At 39.8% G+C, this 23,828-nt stretch overlaps 1 protein-coding gene across 1 annotated transcript; it reads right to left on the bottom strand.

The window, feature by feature from the left end:
* Positions 1-8,040: 8,040 nt before the first annotated feature.
* LOC131825993 (keratin-associated protein 7-1) lies at positions 8,041-8,304 on the bottom strand. Its single transcript, XM_059165294.1, has one exon. It carries the CDS (start codon positions 8,302-8,304, stop codon positions 8,041-8,043), a length of 264 nt encoding a protein of 87 aa, XP_059021277.1.
* Positions 8,305-23,828: the final 15,524 nt, after the last annotated feature.

Here is a 23,828-nt window from a genome sequence, read left to right on the forward strand (position 1 = left end):
AGAGTCTTACAGAATATCCTAAGAGCTCTCTGCCTGGCAGGCCTTAGAAGCAAAAAATATTTCCATTTATCTAATAGAAAGTTATCCTGCTTCAGTTTTAAGTGCTTTTCCTCTACCCACAATGGAAATGAAAAAACATAAACTAGTTTTCCTATAAATAGCAATAAAAATAGAATAAGAACATAAGAAACATCATACATCAAAAACTTTACTTTTTTGCTAAAAATGTTAATACCATTTCATCAATGCTTTAGAAAAATCAAGAGTGAGACATAGGTCCCTCTCTACTTCTTTGGGGTTAGCATCCACAGGACTGGGCCAGTGTTTAAACTTTATGAGCTCATGAATCACCTGAAATGTTGTCAAAGCTCCGAGTACAAAAGAAGCCCACGATTCTGCCTTTTGAAGAAGCTCCCAGGTGATGCCAATGTTGCTTGTCCTCTGACCATATTTCAAGGAGCAAAGGATGAAGCTTTTTCTCTAGGGCTTAAAATCATTATATTAATCCAGCAAATATTTATCAAGCATGTAGAAGACAGCAGTGGTGATAGAAGAGTGAATGAAGCACAGTGTTTGTCCTTAAGGAGCTTACAGCATACACACTCTTGTGAGGGAATCAAAGGATCATAAGAAAGATAATCAGCAGCCCTCACCTCATTAATAATAAACCAGAGCATTCTCCGCATTCATACACAATCTTCAGAACATCAAATCAGACAAGGTCAGTCTGTGACAATGATGGAGTAAGACAAAAACAAGGCCACTCTGTAATCATGTCCAAGAACAGATGGAAACAGGAACACTATTCAAACCCAACATGACTAGGCATCATTGCCAGTGACTGTGGCCTCTTGACCAATAACACCTTTAGCCTTATTACACCTCCTGGGTAAAAATGATTAAAACACCCAGTCATAGAATTAGGCCTGCTTCCTGACAGTACCTCTGGGAAGCAGAATAATGGTCCCGCAAAGACATTGCCATCCTAATTCTGGAACCTGTAAATCTATTATACTATGTGGCAAAGGGGAATGAAGGTTGCTAACCACTGGCTTCGAAGACAGGAGATTACCCTGGATTATCTGGGTAGGCCCACTGTCATCGAAAGGGAAGGAGGAAGGTAGGAAGGTCAGAGTCAGAACAAGGAGAGAGATTTAAAGATGTTATGCTACTGTCCTTGAAGATGAAGGAAGGGGACACAAACCAAAGGACTGGGGGCAAGCCTTTAGAATCTGGAAAAGGTTAGGAAATCGATTGAATACAGTCCTACCAACACCTTGCTTTGAGCCCAGTAAAACCCATTTCGAATTTCTGACATCGAAACTGTAAGAGTATATTTGTGTAATTTTAAGCCATTAAGTTTGTGGCAATTTGTTACAGATGGTATCCAATATGGAAATGACCACTGCCCTCCATTAGTCCTTTCCAGAATTACCCCATTCAAGCCCAAATCTTAGAACAAACCCCTTCCAAATCCCCCTTATTGAGAAATCCTGCAATTTCTCATCTTACATTATTTCTGCTCTTGGAACAACTTGATGAACCTAACTTTGACGACGGGTGTGTTCCTGGTGGTCTTGGTTGGTGGACTTTGGCAGGGCAGTGTGAACAGGATGATATTAAAGTAAAGAGAGGTGGGGCTTTCCAACTGGAGCAAGGGAAGTTCCCTGGGGTAGAGGAAGACCTTTTGAAGGATCTGTAGGAGTTAGATGAAGAAGGGGACCGAAGGAAGCAAAGAACTATGGCAGATCCAATTATGGGAGAGGAAAGCATGGTAAGGACAAATAGGAAATGGGGCTAGAGGAATTAGTACTCTTATGAGCCACTAGTTGATCTTTATCCTGAAATCTCTAAGTAACAACAGCAAAAAAATAACCCGAATTTGTGAAAGAAAGCCATATTATTAGATTGACATTTTGAGAGATGATTATGTCTGGTGTATGAAAGTGGGGTTAGGGACTGGCTGGCAGACTGGATAGGCAGCTGGTGCAGTAATCCAGGCATGAAAAGACACAGGTGTAAAGCGGGGCAGAAATATTAGGAATAAGGATGTAACAGCATTTCTTAGGCATGATGAGGAGGGAAAATGGATAGAGAATGGAGCCTAGCACTCTAAAATTTATTTGGCGAGCTTGTGAAATGATGGAAGATCTTGATAGTCTCAGTTATGGCCAAATCAGCAAATACCGAGTTCGCATCCTGCCTCTTTTATCAGTGATAGAAGGATGGCCTCAGAAGGAATCCAGAAACCCCAGCTCAAGAGTTGGTTCAAGTCTCAGCTTTCTTACTTGGTGAATATTTGCCCACAGGAAAATTGCTTAATTTCACCAGTTTCCTCATGATACCCAACCTCCCAAGACAATTGTCAGAATTAAATAGAATTTAGTGTTGGTAAGGATGTGGAGAAAAAGGAACCCGTCTGTGCTGTTGGTGGGAATGTAAACTGGTGCAACCATTTTTGAAAACGATATGGAGGGTCCTCAAAAAACTTAAAAATGGGATTACCATATGATCCAGCAATCCGATATCTAGGTATATTTCCAAAGAAAATGAAAACGCCAGTTCGGAAACTTACCTGCGCCGCCCATGTTTACTGCAGTGTTTTTTACAATAACCAAGACATGAAAGTAACCCAAGTATCCACTGATGGATAAAGGGATAAAGAAAATGTGATCAATAGATGATAGATATAGATAGATAGATGGATTCATAGATGATAGATATATGATATATAATGGAATTTTATTCATGTAAAAAAAGGAAATCTTAACATTTGCAACAATCTAGATGGTACATTATGCTAAGTGAAATAAGTCAGACAGAGAAAGATAAATGCCATATGATGTCACATATATGTGGAATCTTAAAAATGGAAAAAGCAAAAACTGAGCTCACGGACACAGAACATACTGGTGGTTGCCAGAGCCAGGAGTGGAGGGTGGGCAGAACGAGTGAGGGTAGTCAAAAGGCACAAACTCTCAGTTACAAATAAGTTCTGGGGATATAATGTATAGCACAGTAACTATAGTTAATACAGTATTGTATTTTTGAAAGTTGCTCAGAGAGTAATTCTTTAAAGCTCTCACCACAACAAAAAATATTTATAACTGTATGGTGATGGATGTTAACTAGACACTATGGTGATTATAATATATATAAATATCAAACCATTATGTTGTGCAGCTGAGACGAATATAATGTTGTCAATTATATCTCAATAAAAAAAGAATTAAATAAGATTCTATGGAAGTATTTTGTGAACTGTAAATCACTATGTAAATATAAGGCATAATTGCTGATGGCGTAAGAAGTGACATTAAGCAGGGATAGTTCTGGGAAAGAGTTTTATTACTCTAAAAGTGCTGTGTAACTCATTTTAGAGTGGACGGATGGATTTGGAGTCAGACACTCCTTGGCTTTATCTTGGCATGTTTTCTTTACAAATGGATATGAAAGCTCAAACTATTTAACTTTTTAATATCAGCTTTCTCTTCAGTAACATGGGTAGGCAATGAAGCTAACCTCAAAAAAAAAAAAAAACTGTCATGCAAATAAATATTGAAATTAAATTATTCTTATGCCTGTCACATCATTACTATACTTAATCTCTTCTTGCGCTTTTTAAGATATTTACACTTTTTAGCTTCAAGATGGCAGATGGGGCCACCTGAGTGGCACCGCAGGTTAAGCATTCGACTCTTGGTTTAGGTTCAGGTATGAACTGAGGGTCATAAGATCAAGCCCTGAGTGGAGCTCCATGTCCAGCAGGGAGTCTGTTTGAATTTCTCCCTCCCTCTGCCCCTCCCACCCCTCAAAAATAAATAAATCTTAAAAAAAAAAAAAAAAAGAAAAAAAATAGATGGCAGACAGACCAAACACATATCCCCCCCACCCTCCAGAACGCATTCAATTATAGCAAAATGTGGAAGCCAACAATGACAGAATTGTAGGAACAATACGGACTGAGGAGGGATTAGCTGAATATCTGGATGATGGGAGGAGATGGAAGAAGAGGAAACCATAGCAAAGGTCATGAAAAGGGGGCTATAAGCAAAGGGAAAGCGGTTACTCCCCTTCAAATCCCCAGAGAGAACCAGGATTGCTACACATAGAAAAATATAAAGATTAGGCCTAAAACAGAGATAGGGTGGTTAAGTGAAATTCTAGTTGAAGAACAGAAGTGTTCAACCAGCAGGCAACCATAATGGTCACTTGAACTTTAGAACAAATGACCCTGAGGCACCTGGGTGGCTCAGGCGTTAAGCATCTGCCTTTGGCTCAGGTCATCATCCCAGGGTCGCAGGATCAAGCCCTGCATCGGGCTCCCCGCTCAGTGGGAAGTCTGCTTCTCCCTCTCCCACTCCCCCTCTTGTGTTCTTTCTCTCCCTGTCTCTCTCTCTCTGTCAGACAAATAAAACTTAAAAAAAAAAAAAAAGAACAGATGACCTTTATGCTCTGGCATTTGGGGACACCACCCTCCCTCCCCTGCTGCCAGCCTAAAGGCCAGCCAATTCCTCTTTTACCTTAAATGAATCCTTTGGGATCTTCCCCCATATGCAGAGCTCCAGCACACCTTCTTACTGTATCATTATTAAACCTGAAGGGATGATTGACAGTCCTAGCAATGATAAGGTATAAATGAGCATATATAGCAACAATAGTTTCTAAATTGCAGTCTTCCCTTAAGGGATCTAGAGGCCAGAAGAAATCACTGATTCCATGACTAAAGCAGAGAAGTTCAAGATGAGCCTGGAACATTCTGTTGAGCCAGAAATTAAAGAATTGATCAAATCCTGATTGGACCATTTCTAAAGAACTTAGGAGCTTCTGTAAAGGTTTTCCCACTGTCCAAAGCTGGGGCAATCTGAGTATCAAAATTTAAAAATAACATTAACAGATTATAACATATTGAGTAAAAGAAGAATCCACAAGCTTATGTTGATATAAATACAGATACAAATAAATAAGCACCAGAAAAAACTAAATGGGGAAAGAAAATTCTTTCCTATGGTTGAGTGCCAACTGATAAATAGTCGAAGGATGTATAAAGTCAGAAAGTCGCAGATGGATCCTAAAATGAGTGGGTAAAAAGCTTTTAAGCGATAGCATGCTTACATAGTGTCAGAGGATCAACGCAATAATTCCTAATGACAAACAACGTAAAGAAGCGTGAAAAATCCAACTTTTACCAAGTGGTCAAAATTCCTAACAAATTTGCATAAACCAACATCATGTGACTCCTGATAAGATGCACCAAGGAGAACACAGCATTACTTCTGCCGAAGATGTTTAACACAAACCAAATCATGAGCTAAGTCAGACAAACCAAAACCATGGGACATTCTGTTAAGTAATCAACATCCTTCAAATTGGTTGAGGTCAAGAAAAACAGAGAAAGGCTGAGGAACTGAGGCAGATTGAAGAATTTAAGGAGACACACACATGATACTGGCTCAGATTCTACAGGGACAAGGGGAAAAATAACTACTAGGGACAAATTGGGACAATTAACCACAGAGTGTTGATTAGATAACAGAATTAATATTAAATTTTCTAATTTTCATGATTATTCTGCCTTTGTTCTAAGGACAAATCAACATGGTACCTGAAATATATTCTGAAGTGAGTTTGCTACTCTCAATATTTTATATATTACACACACACAGTACTGTATGTATATTATATTACATGTAGTCATGAAGTAAGTGGAGCAAGGTATAAACATTTAATAAATCCAGGCACGCAGAACTTCCTTGCATTGTCATGGCAACTTTTCTGTGAATCTGAAATTATGTCGAAATAAAAGTTTAAAAAATGTAACAGCAAAACACAAAAACAATTATGGTTTTAGAACAATTATGCTTTAGGTAAATGTTAGCCATGATGATAAGGATCTAGAATCTTATGGTTTGTAGAGATTCCAAATCATCCATTTAGTACCCGATGCTCTTGGAATCTCCCCACCAGTAGATCAGTCTACCTATATGCTGGAACTTCGCCAGTGAAAGCCCACTTCACCTCCAAATAGCCCCATTCTTCTTCCTTTTTGCATACCTATTATCTGTCTCGATATATAACTCTTAAGTCACCTCTCTCATGGTCATGTTTATATACCCAAACTTTCCTTCTATGAAAGCTTACACGGTTTATGCTATGTTTATATGGACAAGGGCAAATGATAACTCCAAAGGACATTATCATAGCAATTGAAAAAATTAGAGTATGTACTGTAATTAAATAATAATATTACACTAATATTATAATAATATATCGATATTACTATGAATATCAATATTAATCTTCTCATTTTAATAATTATGCTTTCCTTGATCTTAAGCTAAGTGTCATATATATACACACACACACACACACATAAATACATGCCTTTTATCATAGGCTGTCTCCTATTTTAAGTCCTTGGAAGGAAATGAATAAAGAATATCTATTTATATTTGGATAATCATTTATAGCACATTTATTGGTGTAAAATAGGAGACTATTTAGTTTCCTTTATTTCCTTTATACATTGAATAAAGTATATTTAAGTCTTCAGGGCAAGGATTATGTTTTATTTGTCTCTATGTCCCCCAAGTCTTAGGACAATCGTTGGTATTGTGTCTACTTGGCAAATGTCTATTGAGTGAGCCTCTTGAAAACAGTCAGTTTCTCAGGCCAGTCTCTATCTTAGGTGGTTTTCATAGTCCCCAAAACTCGTAACACAGTGGCCAGAGCCCAGTAGTATTTCATGCATATATGAGTGAACGTTGTATTGGATTATACAGTATTTTGCACCTATGAAGCAGAGATTTAACAAGTCAATGAACAACTATTGAGCACCTTCTCTGAGAGAGGCTGGGGGTGCCAAAAATACTTGATATGTGAATGAATAATCTTTCATTCAAACAAAGTATTTTGCTTCAATAAAGCAGAGATTTTTCAGGAGGTAAGACAAGAAGCATTTTCTAAGTATAGACCACATATCATTTCAAGGGCTTTTGATGGCAACTATCATTCTAAAGAATAAATGCTTCATTTTTAATACAGCTGTGTATATATATATATATATATATATATATATATATATATAAAATCAGAAGTGAAGCGAAGTGGATGGGAAAAATAAAACTCATCTATCAAAAAGGAAAAAATATTATATGATTTTTAGCTGTTGGCTTCCCTTTATACACCAAATCTTAGAACTCCTAAAAACAAAGATTCATAACTAAGTCCATTTAGCTGAAATTCTTTCAGCAGCAGACTGCAGGGTTCAAACTTCTCTAGAGCTGAGTTCTGTAAACAACAGGGAAAAGGGGAAAGAAACTCAATGAGACGGTGTCACTAATGAAAGAAGGAAAGAAATTTTTTGAGCATTCAACAGCTAAGAAATGTTCCTACTTATAGTCAGCATAGAAAAATACGGACAGTGGCAGTGTATTTTGGATTTAATTTAGAACCCTTTTAAGACCTTTTTAAAAATTGAAATCTCAACATTAAGGGACAAAATAATGAGACATCGCCGTATCCTGGTGTACAGTCTGAACTGAAAATTAAGTTTTGGCTAAAGTCAGCCACTATAGGTTGAAACTGGATGATGAATTCAAAAGCATAAAAGCAGGGTAAAATAAATAACAGGAACAAAAACATGTGTGCTGAATGAAATAGATTTATTAAGAGACTGACAGCAAAACCCCTTTCTACCCACACCCAATTGTAATACATTGATGTCGACGCAGAACTTAGTAACACAGGAGCAGAGCAGCTAGAAGAGGCAATCTACTTGCTTCACAGCTAAAATTAAGGTATGTCGGAGAAATACATCTTGTTCTCCTTGGCTGTAGGTGAGTATCAGTTCAGTACTGGATGCCTGGATGGCTTGTTCGGCATCGTCAAAGGCCGGGAACTCAGTAAGAAGTCAGGAAGAAGATGGAAGATGTAGCTCCCACATGCATCTGGAGACAGGAAGACAGTCGTTGCTCCTCAGATTGGTTCGCACACAGAGAATCGATGGGGAGTTCTGCACTGCCTGGAGCCACGGGTCCTTCAGTAAGTACTGTAGCCGAAGCCAGAGTTTGAGCCCCATGGCCTGCAGAAGCTGCCGCCATAGCAACAGCCCCTGTTGTACATGTTGCTACCGCCAAAGCTGTAGCCCAGGGAGCCGTAGCCATTGCATCCATAACCATAGTTCAGGGGAGAGCCCAGGGGAATGACGCAGTTCAAGGGGGTGGCTCTGAAGGTCCTGTGGAAGTTGGTTCCATAGCAAGGATAGCCGGGGAAGTAGCTTCCGCAGCAGAAGAAACGAGTCATGGTGGCAGGAGTTGAGGAGGAATGGGATGGATGGGGAAGAGCGAGTTACCCAAGTGTGAATGCTGGTGGCCTCCTGCAGAAGGCTTTTTATACCTCCAGCTGATGGGCATGACACAGTTGTCTAAATATCTTTCCATTCATTTGCATAAATAAGTCTCTTATTTGGTAATAAAATGCGCGTAAAGGAACCCACAGACTCATAGCCTACATTTTTGTTGGCTTTTCTATTTGCAAAGGAATGTGCTGCGTCTTCAAAGCCAAGGCCATCCTTAAGAGACAATTGAATTCTTTTCATCAGTGCCCCATCGTTTAACTACCCTTGGATTGCATCATGTGAGACTCTTTAAACCCTCTGATGATATACTCCTCCCAAGACAGAGCTAGACTAAAAAAGCTTTGGCAGCAATGTGAACTCTTTTACACAGTCTTGAAATTCTCTCCCTGTGCTGTTCAAAAACGTGGGTAAACCGCCTGCTCGTGGTTGTGAAGTTTCTTTTGGAGCAAAGAAAATTACTTGGAACTAGAGGGGGTGATGGCAAAACGCTATAAATGTAATGTAGTAAACACCCCAGCGTTGTTCACTTTATGGTAGTTCATTTTATTCTATGTGAATTTCACCTCAAGAGTTTTTTCTTTTTTAGTTTTTCGTTTTTAAAACATTGCTACATATATCCATCGGAGTAAGTTTTATTATAGAGGCTGCAGAAACACCAAATAATAGAATTTTTTTTTTTTTTTTAGGTCACTGGCTGTGGATCATCTACTGGTAATTTTCGTGGATTTCATTTATGAGCATCTTCCTTGTTAATGCATTTTTTCCCCCCATGAAGAGCATACATTCTTTGTTGTAAATCATCTTGAACACTGACTGCCAAGCTGACTTGTGGAGTTGCTATGCTGGGGGTGAGTGGAATGATCCTTAATTTCAAAGTCACATTGTACCGTGCTGGCTTCTTACTGACTCCTAGTAAAACAAGCTTGGATGCTGTGATCCATTAGGAAATGGCAGTTATATTTAAGGATGCAACACTTTTTTCTGCTCACATTTTGCCCTGCGTGACCATTTCTCAGAAAGAATCTGAGCTTGGCAAAGCTGTCTATTCCAATTCAAAAGTTTAAGAAATAGTCTTGTTTTGTGATAGAAGAAGGGTCTGGATTTTCTGAAAGTAAAAAAAGAAAACGTCATAGATATCAACTCTTTTTACTTATTCTCTCCTTAATGGATGATCATAGAGTCCAATAGGCAAAATTAATTATTTCAGCCAGACATCTCTCTCTCTCTCTGTTAAGATGTCGCTTTTCTCAATTTCTTTTTTTTAAATATTTTATTTATTTATTTGACAGAGATCACAAGTAGGCAGAGAGGCAGGCAGAGTATAGAGGAGGAAGCAGGCTCCCTGCTGAGCAGAGAGCCAGATGTGGGGCTCCATCCCAGGACCCTGAGATCATGACTTGAGCAGAAGGCAGAGGCTTAACCCACTGAGCCACCCAGGTGCCCCTCAATTTCTTTGATAGAAGAAATTTTTACATGCAACAATGTGGATGGAGCTAGAGGGTATAATGCTAAGCAAAATAAGTCATCAAACACAAACGCCGTATGATCTCATTTATATGTGGAATTTAAGAAACAAAACAGTTAAAAAAAAAGGGGGGGGGGGCGGGGGGAAGAGAGGCAAACAAAAAACAGCTTCCTAACTACAGAAAACAAACGGATGGCTACCAGTGGGGAGTGGGGGGGGGCGGGGGTGATGGAAGAAATTGGTGATGGGGATTAAGAAGGGCACTTGTGACAAGCGCTGGGTTTATATGGAAGTGTTGAATCACTGTATTGTACACCTGAAACTAATATTATACTGTATGTTGACGAACTAGAATTTAAAACTTAAAAAAAGAAGAACTTTTTACAGCTCATTTTTCCATGGTTTCTTTTACTCTACAAAATGATTACATGTTGTGAGATTTTATAGTTGAAGAGACTCAAGAGATAAGGTCTATTTTCAAATTAAGTTTTTAACAAAAGGAATGACTTAAAATGATGCAAAGCTGTGCCTTCAAGGGTCCAAATTATATAAACTCTACATCAGCTAGTCCAGAAAACTTAAACTATGTCTGTGAGGTGACTGCTTTCATTTTAACGAGACAGTTGGGTGCTTGCTGGAAAAAGTGAACTGCTGACTCTCCCTCCCATGCCTTTAGAACCTGTAATTTGGATCTACTGCCACCTGGTGGCAGTGGTACTTCAGGTACTCCGAAGGCGCCTCAGGACCCACATGGCCCGGGGTTCTGAAATAATCAGTAGGCAAAAAAAAAAAAAAAAAATGTTGGAAGATCTTGTTTGAAATTTGGATTTCTAGAGCAATCCTTTCCTATTCTCCCCGTGAGATTCTAGAAATCAATTTTTTTCATAAGAAACTCAGGTGATTCTCATGAATACATCTTCCTGATAAATTCTGATCCAGTCTTTCATGAGATTTCAAGGAATTTGTCTTTGCTTGGCTCTGTGAAATCACCCAGAGCTGCTTATCTCCCGTGGACAGGCGTGTTCGGTGCCGGTCACCGGTGCCCTGTTTCCTTCTGCTCTGGGTGGCAGAGATAATTAAAGAAAAAGCCTTCGTTTGTCTTTTCCTTTCCCCTGTGTTCTGTTTCTTTTCTCAGAACATACCTGAATAGAAAGGGAAGTAACAGCAGCATATCCAGGCATCCCCCCAGAGGAAAAACCCACCAGAGCTGAACCATGAACTGGTTCCCACCCCTTCCCCTTTGGCTTGTTTTCCCCCGAGAAAAATTCCAAGCCAAGCATTTGGTCATTATTGTTTTTATTCTAAATGTTAGTAATAATCAATATTCATGGAGGGCTTACTCTGTGCTAGGTTCTGTTCTGAACACTTCACACGTACAATTTAATTTATATGTTTTATCACTGTACATAGTGACAGGACTTACGATGCACTTTTCTAAGCACTTAGCAAACATCAATTCATTTAATTTTTACAGTGATCTTATGATGTGGGTATTGTGATATTTCATAAGAACACTGAGGCCAGAGAGTTTAAATAAATTGTTCACTGTCACATGGCTAATAAGCAGAATCAAGCTCCAAAGCCATGCTTTTAACTACTTTGCTGAACTGCCTTTGATATGTCATTAATACTTGAAAGGGCTTCAGCTTATAAAGTGCCTGAGATCACTGTGTTATTTTCTTGCAGAACACATCAATAAAGAAAGGCTAGTTTTGCTGCTGTAACAAACCACCCCAAATGTCAATGCTTATTAAGATCAGAGGCTTATTTCATGCCCACAGTGCACATCCGGTTGGTGGGCATCTTGGATAGACATCATTCTCATTCACAGCCGTGAGCTGACAGAGCCTTCATAATCTAAAATATTGCTGATTGGGGACAGGAAAGTGGCAAACCACGTGTCAGTTCCCAAAGACTTCCACCAGACGTCATGGTTGTCTTCACATTCTTCCCATTCTAGGAAGCTCCACAACCCCAGCCCGCTCCTGGGTTCCTGGAGAACAATGCTACCTACCGGAAGCAGGAAATCCAAGATACTCAGGACAGCGTTAATGACTTTCGCAGTTTCTATTTCTTCCACACACTAAAAAATTTGTAAAACATATTTTAATGTTTTTAAACACATCTCCCACAATTTAGAAAATAAGATGAACACAGAAATAGAAAGGGGCTTTTTAAGACTGACATAACTTTAGTATCACATAATTAAAATAGCATAGTTCACTATTTTATTTTGGTTATAAGGCAGTATAATTTAAAGTGTTTCTGATACTAGGCAATTTTAAATACACAGCTTTCAGTGAAATTCATTCACCATCAATCTGAATGGGGTTATGGATGACTTGATACTTTTAATTTTTTTCTTCCTTTCCTTTCCTCCATGTCTTCCTGGTCACTTTGTAATCTAATTTAGGGCACGGTTGCCATAAATGTTAGTTTTACAACAAAAATCCCTCAACGCTGATTGATATGTGAAAAAAAGAAATGAGGTCTTATACCAAATTTCATTTTACTTATTTTAGTATATTCAATTTTAAGCAAAGAGAAAATGAATCAACACAGTAGTATCTATGAGGAAGAAATGTGGAAGAAGACACCTATGAGACCTAGTCACTCGGATATTTAATGACTATCTTAATCAGACACGGATGCTCATAGACTTTCTGCTCCTGCAGGAATCAGCTTTGTATAGGTTCCAACCCACATTAAGCTGGTATAAAACGATGATGCTTGTCTCATTCCGTCACCAGGCACCTCCTACTTCCCATCACGGACTTTATGTTTAACACCTAGGAAAGATACGGACCAGCCTATGTGATGCCCACGCACCTATAATCTGGAAGTGTAGGGGAGTCAGTGCTCCTCTTTGAGCAGGAGAGATGGGAGTCAGGGTATATAGGCTTCCCATCTGCTCTGCAGATGGACTGTCCTGAACAGTTAGGCATCTTCTTGGTGAATAGTCCCATAGAATCAAGCACAGAGTTGTATTTAGCTGAAGTCAGCTCAGTGAGCATCCTGACTGGTGCTGTCCACTCTTCTCTGCTTCATCCTCTTGCCCCTTACCCCTGTTCCCTGAGAAAGAAGTAATACAGAAACCCTTTATCTGAAACTGCTTTTTGGAAAACCTAGACCAGAACAACCGGTCAAAAAATTGTCTTAACTAATATCTCTTTTCAGATGTAATTCACATGATAAAATTCACCCTTTTAAAGTGTGTAATTCAGTGATTTTTATATTCACAGAGTTGTGCAACCTTTCCATTTCATGACTATCCAATTTCAGAACATTTCATCACCCCATCATGCCAAACAGAAATCTCATAACCATTAAAAGTCACTCCCCATGCACAACCACTAACCTAAGTTCTGTCTCTAGGATTTACCTATTCTGGGCAAGTCACATAAATTTAATCATATACTATGTAGCCTTCTGTGTCTGACTTCTTTCTCTTTGCGTGTTTTCAGGTTTCCATGTTACAGCCTGAATTGGAATTTCATTTCCATTTATGGCCAAATAGCATTCCCTTGTAGGGGTAGACCGCATTTTGTTTATTCATTCATCAGTTGACAAGACATTTAGGTTGTTTCCAGTATTTGGCTACTATGTTGCCATGAACATTCATGTACAAATGATTTTAACATGTCAAAAGATGAGCTCCTAATTTTCCGCTACATATCTATTCCTTTCATGGTCTTTCCTATCTCAAAAAATAACATTGTCATCTAATTCCTCAGAACAAAAACTTAATTTCTTTCTTCATTATAATTCTTTCATCCAGCCTTCCAGCTTCTTCTCCAAAATACAACCCAAATTCATTCCCACTTCTCCTTTCTCAACTTCTGTCGCCTAGTCAACCTGCCATCACCTCTACCCAGGATTCTTGCCATAGTATCCTCACTGGTTCCTATCATCCCATGTTCCCTCTCCTTCCACGTTCAAGCTTTCAGTAATTTCCTGTTGCTCTTAGGGAAAAAAAAAAAAAACTTAAACTTTTTTTTTTTAAGATTTTATTTATTTATTTGGCAGAAAGAGGAGAGTACAAGCAGGGGGAGTGGGAGAAGCAGTCTGCCTGCTTGCTGAGCAGGGAGCCCAATGCAGGACTCCATCCCAGGACTCCGGGATCATGAGCTGAACCGAAGACAGATGCTTAACCGACTAAGCCACATAAGTGCCCCAAATTCAAACTTCTTACGTGGTCTATTTCTTGCCAACCTTCCAACCTCACTTTATGTTATCCTCCTCTGGTCCTGTGATCAGCCACGGTGGTCTTCTTCCTCACTGTGTGTCTTTCTCACTCGAATGCCCTCCCAGATGGTAGGCACTTTGTCTTATCTGTGCCTGACTAACACATAGTTGGAACTCATTAGCATGTGTTAATCTCCTGAATGAAGGAATGAATGAGATGGTTGTTGGACTGAGTCTGATACCACCAGGCAGAAGCCTAAAGGTATTTATGAAGATGGGATATCAAAGTTAGAGCAGGAGTGTCTGGGTTTGTTTGGGGATGGGTGAGCTGATCCATTCAGATGGAGGACTGTACTAAGCAGGGACGTTAAGGAGAAAATTCTGGCAATGAGTGCCAGAGTTAGAGAAGGGATCACCTTACGTGCATGGCAGGTGTGGAGAAAGATAAAGTGCAATTACTAAATGATTTAATTGAGGAAATGATGTGATTAGGGCTGCCTTCTTGTGAATGACAGGTTGCGAGAGAGAGCTATGGAGGGAGGGACATGTATTAGTATTCTGTTGAATTGTTTAATTCGAAAAATAATTGAGAATTAAGCTGGTGGCAATAAAAATGGGGATAAGAAGACTAATTTGATTGACATTGTAGAGGAGAACTGTGTAGGACTTATTTAGCAATGAATAAGATGTCACCATGAAGGAAAGAAAGGAAACCAAAGGCTCACACCTGGAGCAGGGCAAATGCACTTCGAGTAATGGCAATAGGGAAATCAGGAGGAGAATGCTAGTTTTGAGGGGTCACTTGTGCCAAGGAGGTTGTAGAGGCATATCTCAGAGAATAGTGCAGGTTCAGTTCCAGAGTACAACAATAGAGAGAATATTCTAGTAAGGTGGGTTCAATGAATTTTTTGGTTTCACAGTGCATTTAAAAATTGTTTATACTATACCATAGTCCATTAAGTGTTAAATAGGATTTTGCCTACAAAAATTATGTACACACCTTAATTAAAAAATATTTTATTGCTAAAAAATGCTAATCATCATCTGAGCTTTCTGCAAGTTGTAATCACAGATCACAGATCATCATAACAAATATAATGTTAATGAACAAGTTTGAAATATTGTGAGAATTAACAAAATGTGGCACAGGGACACAAACTGAGAAAATGCTGTTGGAAAGTGGGAGCTGATAGATTCGCTTAATGCAAGGCTGCCACCAACCTCCCATGTATAAAAAAACACAACGTCTGTGGAGTGCAACAGAGTGAGGTCTGCCTGTAATTACACGTTGAAAATCAACAGGACAGCTTAGAAGAAAAGCTCGATGGGACAACTGGGCCTTCGTCTTCCTGAAGATAATAGTTTGAACATCATTGGTGAATAGGACCCACCAGATAAAAGAAAAAGACTGAGAATAGAACCAGGGGAACACTTGTTTCCAGGGGGATGGGGAGCAAGGGGACTGGAAGATGTCAGTGAGCAAGGCCCAGAGAGTAGCAGGGGAGCCACAGCCACAGAGCGAAGAGGCACCATACAAGTGGGAAAGTTTGTTCTGGGAGAAGTCAATGGCTCCTGATGTCACAATACTCAAGGAGGATAAGGACTGAGACCCCTTCACTGAATTTGGCAAAAAAGGTTGTTAATGGCCTTTGAGGAAAAACACACAGGAAAAGAGAGGAAGAGAATCTGCACTCTAATTGATCAAGAATGGCAACACCCATTTTATTTTTTTTTAGAGCAGGAACAGGTGTGTGAAGGTGTGGAGGAGCAGAGGCAGAGAAAGAGAGAGACGCTTCAAGCAGACTCCACGCTCAGTGCAGAGCCCCATATGGAGCGAGCTCAATCCCAGGACCTTGAGATCCTGACCTAAGCCGAAACCAGAAGTTGGAGGTTTAACTGACCGAGCCACCCAAGCACCGCCTGACAGCACTAATTTTAAAAAGAACTAATAAATGTAGACTATCCTTCACAAATGATTATCGAGGCAGAGAAGAAAAATGATGAGAAAAGATAGCTCACACAGTAGAAGGATTGAGCAGTATTTCTGTGTTGGGTTTTCTATATATATAATGCAAGAAATCTGAATGCTAGAAACATTGGTCCAACTCCTGCATTCTTAAAAAAATTTTTTAAGCTTTATTTATTTATTTGAGAGAGAGAGAAGGAGTATGAGAGAGAAGGAGTAGAGGGAGAGGGAGAAGCAGACTCTGCTGAGCAGGAAACCCAACATGGGGCTCCGTCCTGGGACTTCAGGATCATGACCTGAGCCGAAGGCAGACGCTTGACCCACTGAGTCACCCCCAGACACCCAGTCCAACTCCTGCATTTTATATACGAAGAATGTGAGATCCAGGAAAGGACATGACATACCTATTTTGCATTGTGCATGTTGATTTGAGCCTAAAATCAGAAAGTCTTTGTTCTTATCCATTACAGACTTGAATCCAACTAATTTCTTGGAAAAATAATTGGTTCCTTTTCTGTACCTTACCTACTATGGTGGGCAGACCTAAGATGGCCACCATGACCACTGTCTCTTGATATTCACACTTTTGAGAACTACTTCTCCCATAGAATAAACCTGCATAGAATAGAATGGATAGAATATGACAAATGTACAAAATATGATGAATAGAATGAAGAAGCTATGATGTCATGTAATGACGGTTACAGGCCAGCACTTCGTGGTTATATTACAAAAGATACACACTTCCTACACACACACACACACACACACACACGTGCACGCACTCACGCGTGCGCACGCGCACCACACACAGATCCAATCTGCTGCTGACCCAATAGGCTCTGAAATGTACGTAAATCGGTTCACATTTCTCCATCTCTGCCATAACGGCCATAACCAGCCACCAAAAGGCATTATCTTTTTGCCCTCTACTCACTGCTTCACCCTTGGGGTGAGTTACTCCTCTGCACCCTGCCTGGCATGGGGAAGAAAGGGCACAGCCCAGCTCAACCATCTGCTCCTAAGCACCTGGGCTCCTCATCCTCACCCTGGCACCAGGTGATCAAAATGGCTCCCACCTGCCTCAGTGGTCCAGCACAGAGCCAAGCCTGACCGCTTTCTCTCTTTAAAGAATTCCATATTTCTCCTCTCCTCTGAGGGCAATCTCTTTATTTTTCTAGGATTGTTAGGATTTGTCCTTTTCTTTAAAAAATATATATATATATCTTTTCAGGACACCCAGATGGCTCCATTCCTTAAACGTCTAACTCTTGAATTTGGGTCAGGTCAAGATCTCAGAGTTATGAGATTGAGCCCTGGGTCGGGCTCTGTGCTGAGTATGGAGTCCACTTAAGATTCTCTCCCCCTCTCCCTCTGACTCTCCCTGGTGCACGCGCGCACACACACACACACACACACACTTTCTCTAAAAAAAAAATATTTTCTGTCATTTCTAGGGATATGGAGCAGTGGGAGATAGACATCTGTGTGTAGTCTGTCGTTTTGATACAAAACCCCTTCCAGAATAACTTTTACTATATTATACTGCCTCCCCCCAAAATCCATTTATAGACATGTTTCTTGGAGCTAAATTCTGGCAGGGATTTATCATAATAGTTCCTGCTATGCAGCCACTACAAATTGTATTTATGAAGAATATTTAATGGCATTGCCAAACCCTCACACTACGGTACGTAATAAGACCGTATGAAAACTGTATATTGAGTTTTCCTCCTCCTTGAAACAAAACTTTAAGCCATATGATGTCCACAAGAATATCCATAAGAAAATAGAAAGAGGGGCTGAGAATGAACCTTGGGAAAGCCCTAAGAGACAGAGAGGAGAAGGAGAGAGAGGGAAAGCCGATGTGAAAAGGAGTGGGAGGAGGGGCACTAAATAAGACTGTGGAAATCTTGGAAGTCTTCCTGGAGTAGGATACAAGTGAGCTGATTCTTAAAGAACTAGAAGGAGCCTGAAGAGAAGGGACCCAAGAGAACTGAGAAAAGGAACAACAGATCAAGTGATCAATGGTGGATAAAGGAACATAAGAAAAGTGCTGCACATGTTAAGCTTTGAGACACTGGTATCACAGAGAGCGCCTTGCCCACGAATGGGCCCAATAGTAATTTTTAAAATACATTAATAAACTGGTGTTAATTGACTAGTAAAGAAAAATGATTCTGAATATTATCAGTATTGTAGCATTTTGATAGCCGCTAAACAAGTGATGCCAACGTTGAACCCTCTAAGAGACTGTCATAATGCCCACTGCCCTCCGCAGAGCCATCACCACAGACCCTACTCAGAGGAGCCCAGACATCAGGCAGCCCCCAGGCGACTCGCTGCACACACAACTCATCTAACTTTGAACCAGCCTTGATCCCCCTGTCCCAGTATCTTCATTCATATCATATAGACTGTAGTGCCAGGAAATGTTAGTTCCCCAAAAGCAATCCATAAATCCTCATTAAATACCTTTAATTTAACTCAGCTATGTTTCTGAGTCCCTAGTCTACCTGTCAGAGCAGAGACTGTCCTAGAACAATTACCCGGATGTTGCCTTTTGCTATCCCTGCTGTTTTTCTTCCTTCCTCAGTGAGTGAACAGCATAGCATGGGCTTTAGACAGGAACTGAAAGATACCTGTTGGCTCATTTAGTCTAAGAATATCCACTTTCCCCAGTTTCCCAAGAGGAAAAACAAATTAATTAAAAACAAGAACAACGAAAGGGTCCCTGGCTGGTTCAGTCGGTAGAGCATGTGACTTGATCTCGGGGTCATGAGTTTGAGCCCCACTTTGGGCATAGAGATTACTTTAAAAATAAAATTTTTTAAAAAGCAACAGATGATCAGGGTTCCTAACTGTTGTAAACTGTGGGAATGGCCAGCAATCCTTGTCCTGATGGATGAAAATTACTCCAAACTTTGCTGTGAAAGAGAGGAGACGGGTTGGGGGGGGTCGACGCTCAGAGACAAAGACCTTTTGCTCTTCTTTGCTCCCGCTTTTACTGGTCCTTCAGGATAATCACAAATCCTTGTCACTGTTTCTCAAGCACATGACGTGTGACAAGGGGTCTTACTGGAACTAGGACGATCTGTTTAGGGAAAAGATAGGTGCTAATCTGTGTGTTCTACGAGTTCAGCTAAACATAGCCTAGGGGACAATGCATACATCTCTTAGATCACAGAGCAGAAGTTTGGGCTAAGAAAGCTTCGGGGAAGGCAGCTTCCCTCAGTATTCCAACCACTGAGTGGTCACGCAGGCCTTGGCATTCCAAAGGCCTACACCATCCTCCAAAACTTTCCCTGCCCTCAAAGGTCTCCATGTTCCCTTTTAAAAGCAGGCCAGGTAATATGGCTGATTTCATGCTCGACATTAACCCCAACAGTAAACAGTGGGCCCTATACCACCTTGCAGTGATTGGTCTTGTGACACTGCATTCTTTCATACAGGAATAGATAGAACACTCTCGTCAGGGCGCACAACTCTTATAAAACCTGTAAGAATTTTCTTACACTGAGCCTGACACCCTCCATAAAATTGAAGTTTGACAAAAAAAATCTGGAGACAACTCCCAAACCAGCAATGCATAAGTAGAGACTTATTCTAAAGAATCATTGGGTCTTATGATTCAAAAGAAAAATAACAATTAAATGTATTTATTGGGCGCCTGGGTGGCTCAGTTGGTTGGACGACTGCATTCGGCTCGGGTCATGATCCTGGAGTCTCAGGATCGAGTCCCACATCGGACTCCCAGCTCCATGGGAAGTCCGCTTCTCCCTCTGACCTTCTCCTCACTCATGTTCTCTCTCACTGTCTCTCTCTCAAATAAATAAATAAAATCTTTAAAAAAAAATGTATTTATTGATACAGAAAACAAATACTGATTCAGCCTTCTTTGTGCACAAAGTACTTTCCTAGTCACTGTTGAGAGTATCAAGATTAAAAGGTACAGTCGCAATCTCAAAGAAACTTATGAGTAGGGGCAGAGGGGGGAAATGAAGACCAAAATTGTGTTAATATATAAGAGCACCCTGAGCCATTAGGGAGAAAATTCACTAGTTTGGGTTGAAAATGGGGTGGATGAAATTCAGAGACTTGAGATTCATGAAAATAGTTTGCAGAAGGGTAGGGAACAATGGCATGATGATAACCATGGTATAAATAAAAATAAAATAAAATAAAATATCACCTCTATAAGATAGAGACACACAAGTAGCCAATCCACTCATGAACAATGAAAAACTCTATCTTTGAAGTAACACTAATAGTTGGATTAATGAACCCACAGAGGAACAAAGTATTAATATGAAGCCTGAAGAACCAAGCTGCCTTCCTGGTTCTCTAACAGAGAACTGAGACAGCTCTTCACCAATAAAACCATACTTACTTCTAACTAGTCCCAGGCAAGTAGCCCAAATGTTTTTGAGATACAGGCTGTTTTTATCTTTTCTTTGCTGGGCACTATCTCATGGCATAGACAAAAAATAGAACTATTCCTATACACAGTCTGAGCACTGGATTAATATATTAAAACCTTTTGAGACATTTTCAAAAACCTATAAAACTCAGATTATTCCCTTACGCAAGGAAGCAGAAATGCTTCCTAACACTGTTACATTGAGCAGGAAGAAAGGTAGAGCTAGAAGAAAAAAAAAAAAAAAGAGCTAAAATTATCATTTGTCAGAATGAAGGCCTGGATTTTTCAATATCTTTCTTTTTTTTATTTTACTTATTTATTTGAGAGAGAGAAATAGAAAGAAGGGAAGGGGCAGGGAGAGGGAGAGAGAAGCTGAAGCAGACTCCCTGCTGATCACAGACTCTGACATGAGGCTTGATCTCATGTCCCCAAGATCATGACCTGAGCCGAAACCAAGAGTCACGTGCTTAACTGACTGACCCACCCAGCTGCCCATGAATTTTCTAATTTCTAATAATTACACTTTTACTTCTGAACACAAATCCCTACTGCTGTATTTGGAACAGCAATAGAGTTTCCGTAGATTTGAGCAGTCTGTTCTAACAAGCTCCTTATTACTAATATTAAAATGGTACCAATAATAATAACAAAAATATTTATTTATTGAACACAGTTCGTCTGGCACTCCTCTCAGTGGTTGGCATGCATTATTTCCTCTGATCTTCACAAAATCCCTGGGAGGTACCTACTAAATTGTTCCCACACTGCAGGTGAGGACACTAAGGAACACAGAGGTGAAATTATTTGCCGAGGGTCCCATAGCTCTTAAATATCAGAGCCAGAACAGTCTGAGGGAATGATAAAAAGAAGTGGTAGAATAAACAAGAGTCTAACAAATTATCTTTTAGAACAAAATCAAGGTTAAAATTTTAGTTGGGTCCTGTGAATCTGTATTTTGTATTATGACTTGATTATACTTTGTAGCGGTAAACAGTGGTTTGGAAAGAAGGAAGAGAAGGTGGGGATCGGTGAATCCCCTAAGTCTGAACCCTGGGGACAAAGACAGGAGTTAAGGATGGCAATGGATGCTGGGCTACCTCAGAAAGCCGAATTAAATTGAAACAAAACAGATGAACATGGGGAAGGGAAGGAAAAATAAAATAAGATGAAAATTGAGAGGGAGGCAAACCATAAAAGAGGATGATCTCCAGGAAATAAACTGAGGGTTTTTGGAGGGGAGGTGGGTAGGGAGAAGGGGTAAATGGTGGTGGGCAGTAAGGAAAGCACTTGATGTAATGAGCATTGGGTGTTATATGCAACCCATGAATCAGTACATTCTACCTCTGAACACAATTTTTTAAAAGCCTAGTTAAATTGGATAACAATGGAATCTAGATAACACTGATTTGATAGGGAAGTACATTGGAAAGTAGAAAACAGCCTTTTTCGTGGTGCCACTTTCATCGGAGAAGTACTTGCTTAATAGTGTGAATGACTAATCATGTCATCATGGGGGAAGCAAAATGGCACGACTCTCATGGAGGATGATTTGGCACTTTCTGGCAAAATTTCACAGGCATTAACTTTTTGACTCAGAGATTCCCAACGACGTAGTGACAAAAATTAGAAATGACATACGCATAAAGCTATTCATTGCATCATTTTTTTGTATGGGTAAAATATTGGAAACAACCTACATACCTACCAATAGTAGACTGCTTGAAGAACTATGCTTACAGTAATTTGTTATGCTATACCAAATTACTATAATTTGGTAGTAAACAGCAGGTGATAAATTCAAAATTTACTAAGCAAAAAAAGATCAGTGCAGAATAGGCATTATGCTCCATTTTGGATAAGAAATGGGGATTTACAAGGATTTATCCATATTTGCTTTTTTTTTTTTTTAAGATTTTATTTATTTATTTGACGGACAGAGCTCCCAAGTAGGTAGAGAGGTAGGCAGAGAGAGAAAGAGGGGGAAGCAGGATCCCTGCTGAGCAGAGAGCCTGATGTGGGGCTCGATCCCAGGACCCTGAGACCATGACCTGAGCCGATGGCAGAGGCTTTAACCCACTGAGCCACCCAGGCTCCCCATATTTGCTTATAAGTTTTTAAAAGAAACAGTGGAAACAAATAGAAAATGTGAACAACAACAACAACAACAAAAATCAATAAGGACAAGGAGAACAGGATACAGGGGATAGAACATACCTCATTTTATAGTTTTGACTTTGGAATCATGAAACAATTTTAAAAATTAAATTGAAAGTAATAAGTCTAAAAATTGAAAACAATGTGAAAAAAATGAATTATGTCAGGTGGGCAGTATAACAGAATGAACAGCTGAATTATGTCAGGTGAGCAGTATAACAGAATTATTTCAAGTGACTCTAAACATACAGAATTTTGGCTGTGCCTAGAAATGTAATATCCCTAGAAGTGTAATATCTTAAGATGAGAAGAAATGTAAAGAGCCCTTAAATTGTATTCAACAATCTTAGTTTTAATAGCAATATTTGCTTTGTTACTTTGAAACTATTAACAGTATATTATTAGACCATAATGGGGTGCCTGGGCTGCTCAGTCAGTTAAGCATCTAATTCTTGATTTCAAGTCAGGTCATAATCCCAAGGTTGTGAGATCAAGACCTAAATCGGGCTCCATTCTAAGTATGGAGCCCGCTTAAGTTTCTCTCTCAGGCTCTCTCCCTGTGCCTCTCCCACTCTCAAATAAATAAATAAATATTTTTTTAAAAAAGAATATAAATTTAAAAATTAAGATTTTTCATCTTAAGAGGAGGAAAAAGCCTTAAAAACCAAAGAAGTTAAATAAAATCCCTTACATTTGAATTAGAAATATCAGAAAGAAATTCATTACTTATTTTTCTCGTTAAAAAAAATTTCCTCTCATGGTTCACCTCCCCTTCCCATTTCCCCCAACTATGGACTCTGAAAAACAATCTGAGGGGTTTGAAGGGGCAGGGGAGTGGGAGCTTGGGGTACCAGGTGGTGGGTATTACAGAGGGCACAGATTGCATGGAGCACTGGGTGTGGTGAAAAAAGAATGAATACTGTTATGCTGAAAATAAAGAAAAAAAGAAAAAAAATATTTCGTGGCTCTGTCTACTAAAAATGTGCACAATGACAACTCAGTAGCAACGAGCACCCCTAGCATCCAGATTGTGTGTTCTTAGCACCATTTGCATCAAAAATAAAGAAACTCTAAAGGAAATGATATTCCAGGTCTGGAGCAGGAAATGTACAAAATGAGCCTAAGATGTCGGTCCCACAGGAATGCAGTGGGAAGGAAAGGTGGGGCGGCGGAGCGGGGTGGGGGAGACACTCTAACCATGTCTCTAAATCAGGTTTTTCAGCTTTGGCACTATTGACATTTGGGGCCCAATTATTCTTTGTGTGGGGGCTGCCTTGTG

This window comes from Mustela lutreola, chromosome 2 (assembly GCF_030435805.1).
Source record: "Mustela lutreola isolate mMusLut2 chromosome 2, mMusLut2.pri, whole genome shotgun sequence".
In the NCBI taxonomy this organism is placed as follows: Eukaryota; Metazoa; Chordata; class Mammalia; order Carnivora; family Mustelidae; genus Mustela; species Mustela lutreola.

Coding starts and splice junctions, on each gene's coding strand:
- LOC131825993 (XM_059165294.1), bottom strand. CDS start 8,304: ATGACTCGTTTCTTCTGCTGCGGAAGCTACTTCCCCGGCTATCCTTGC.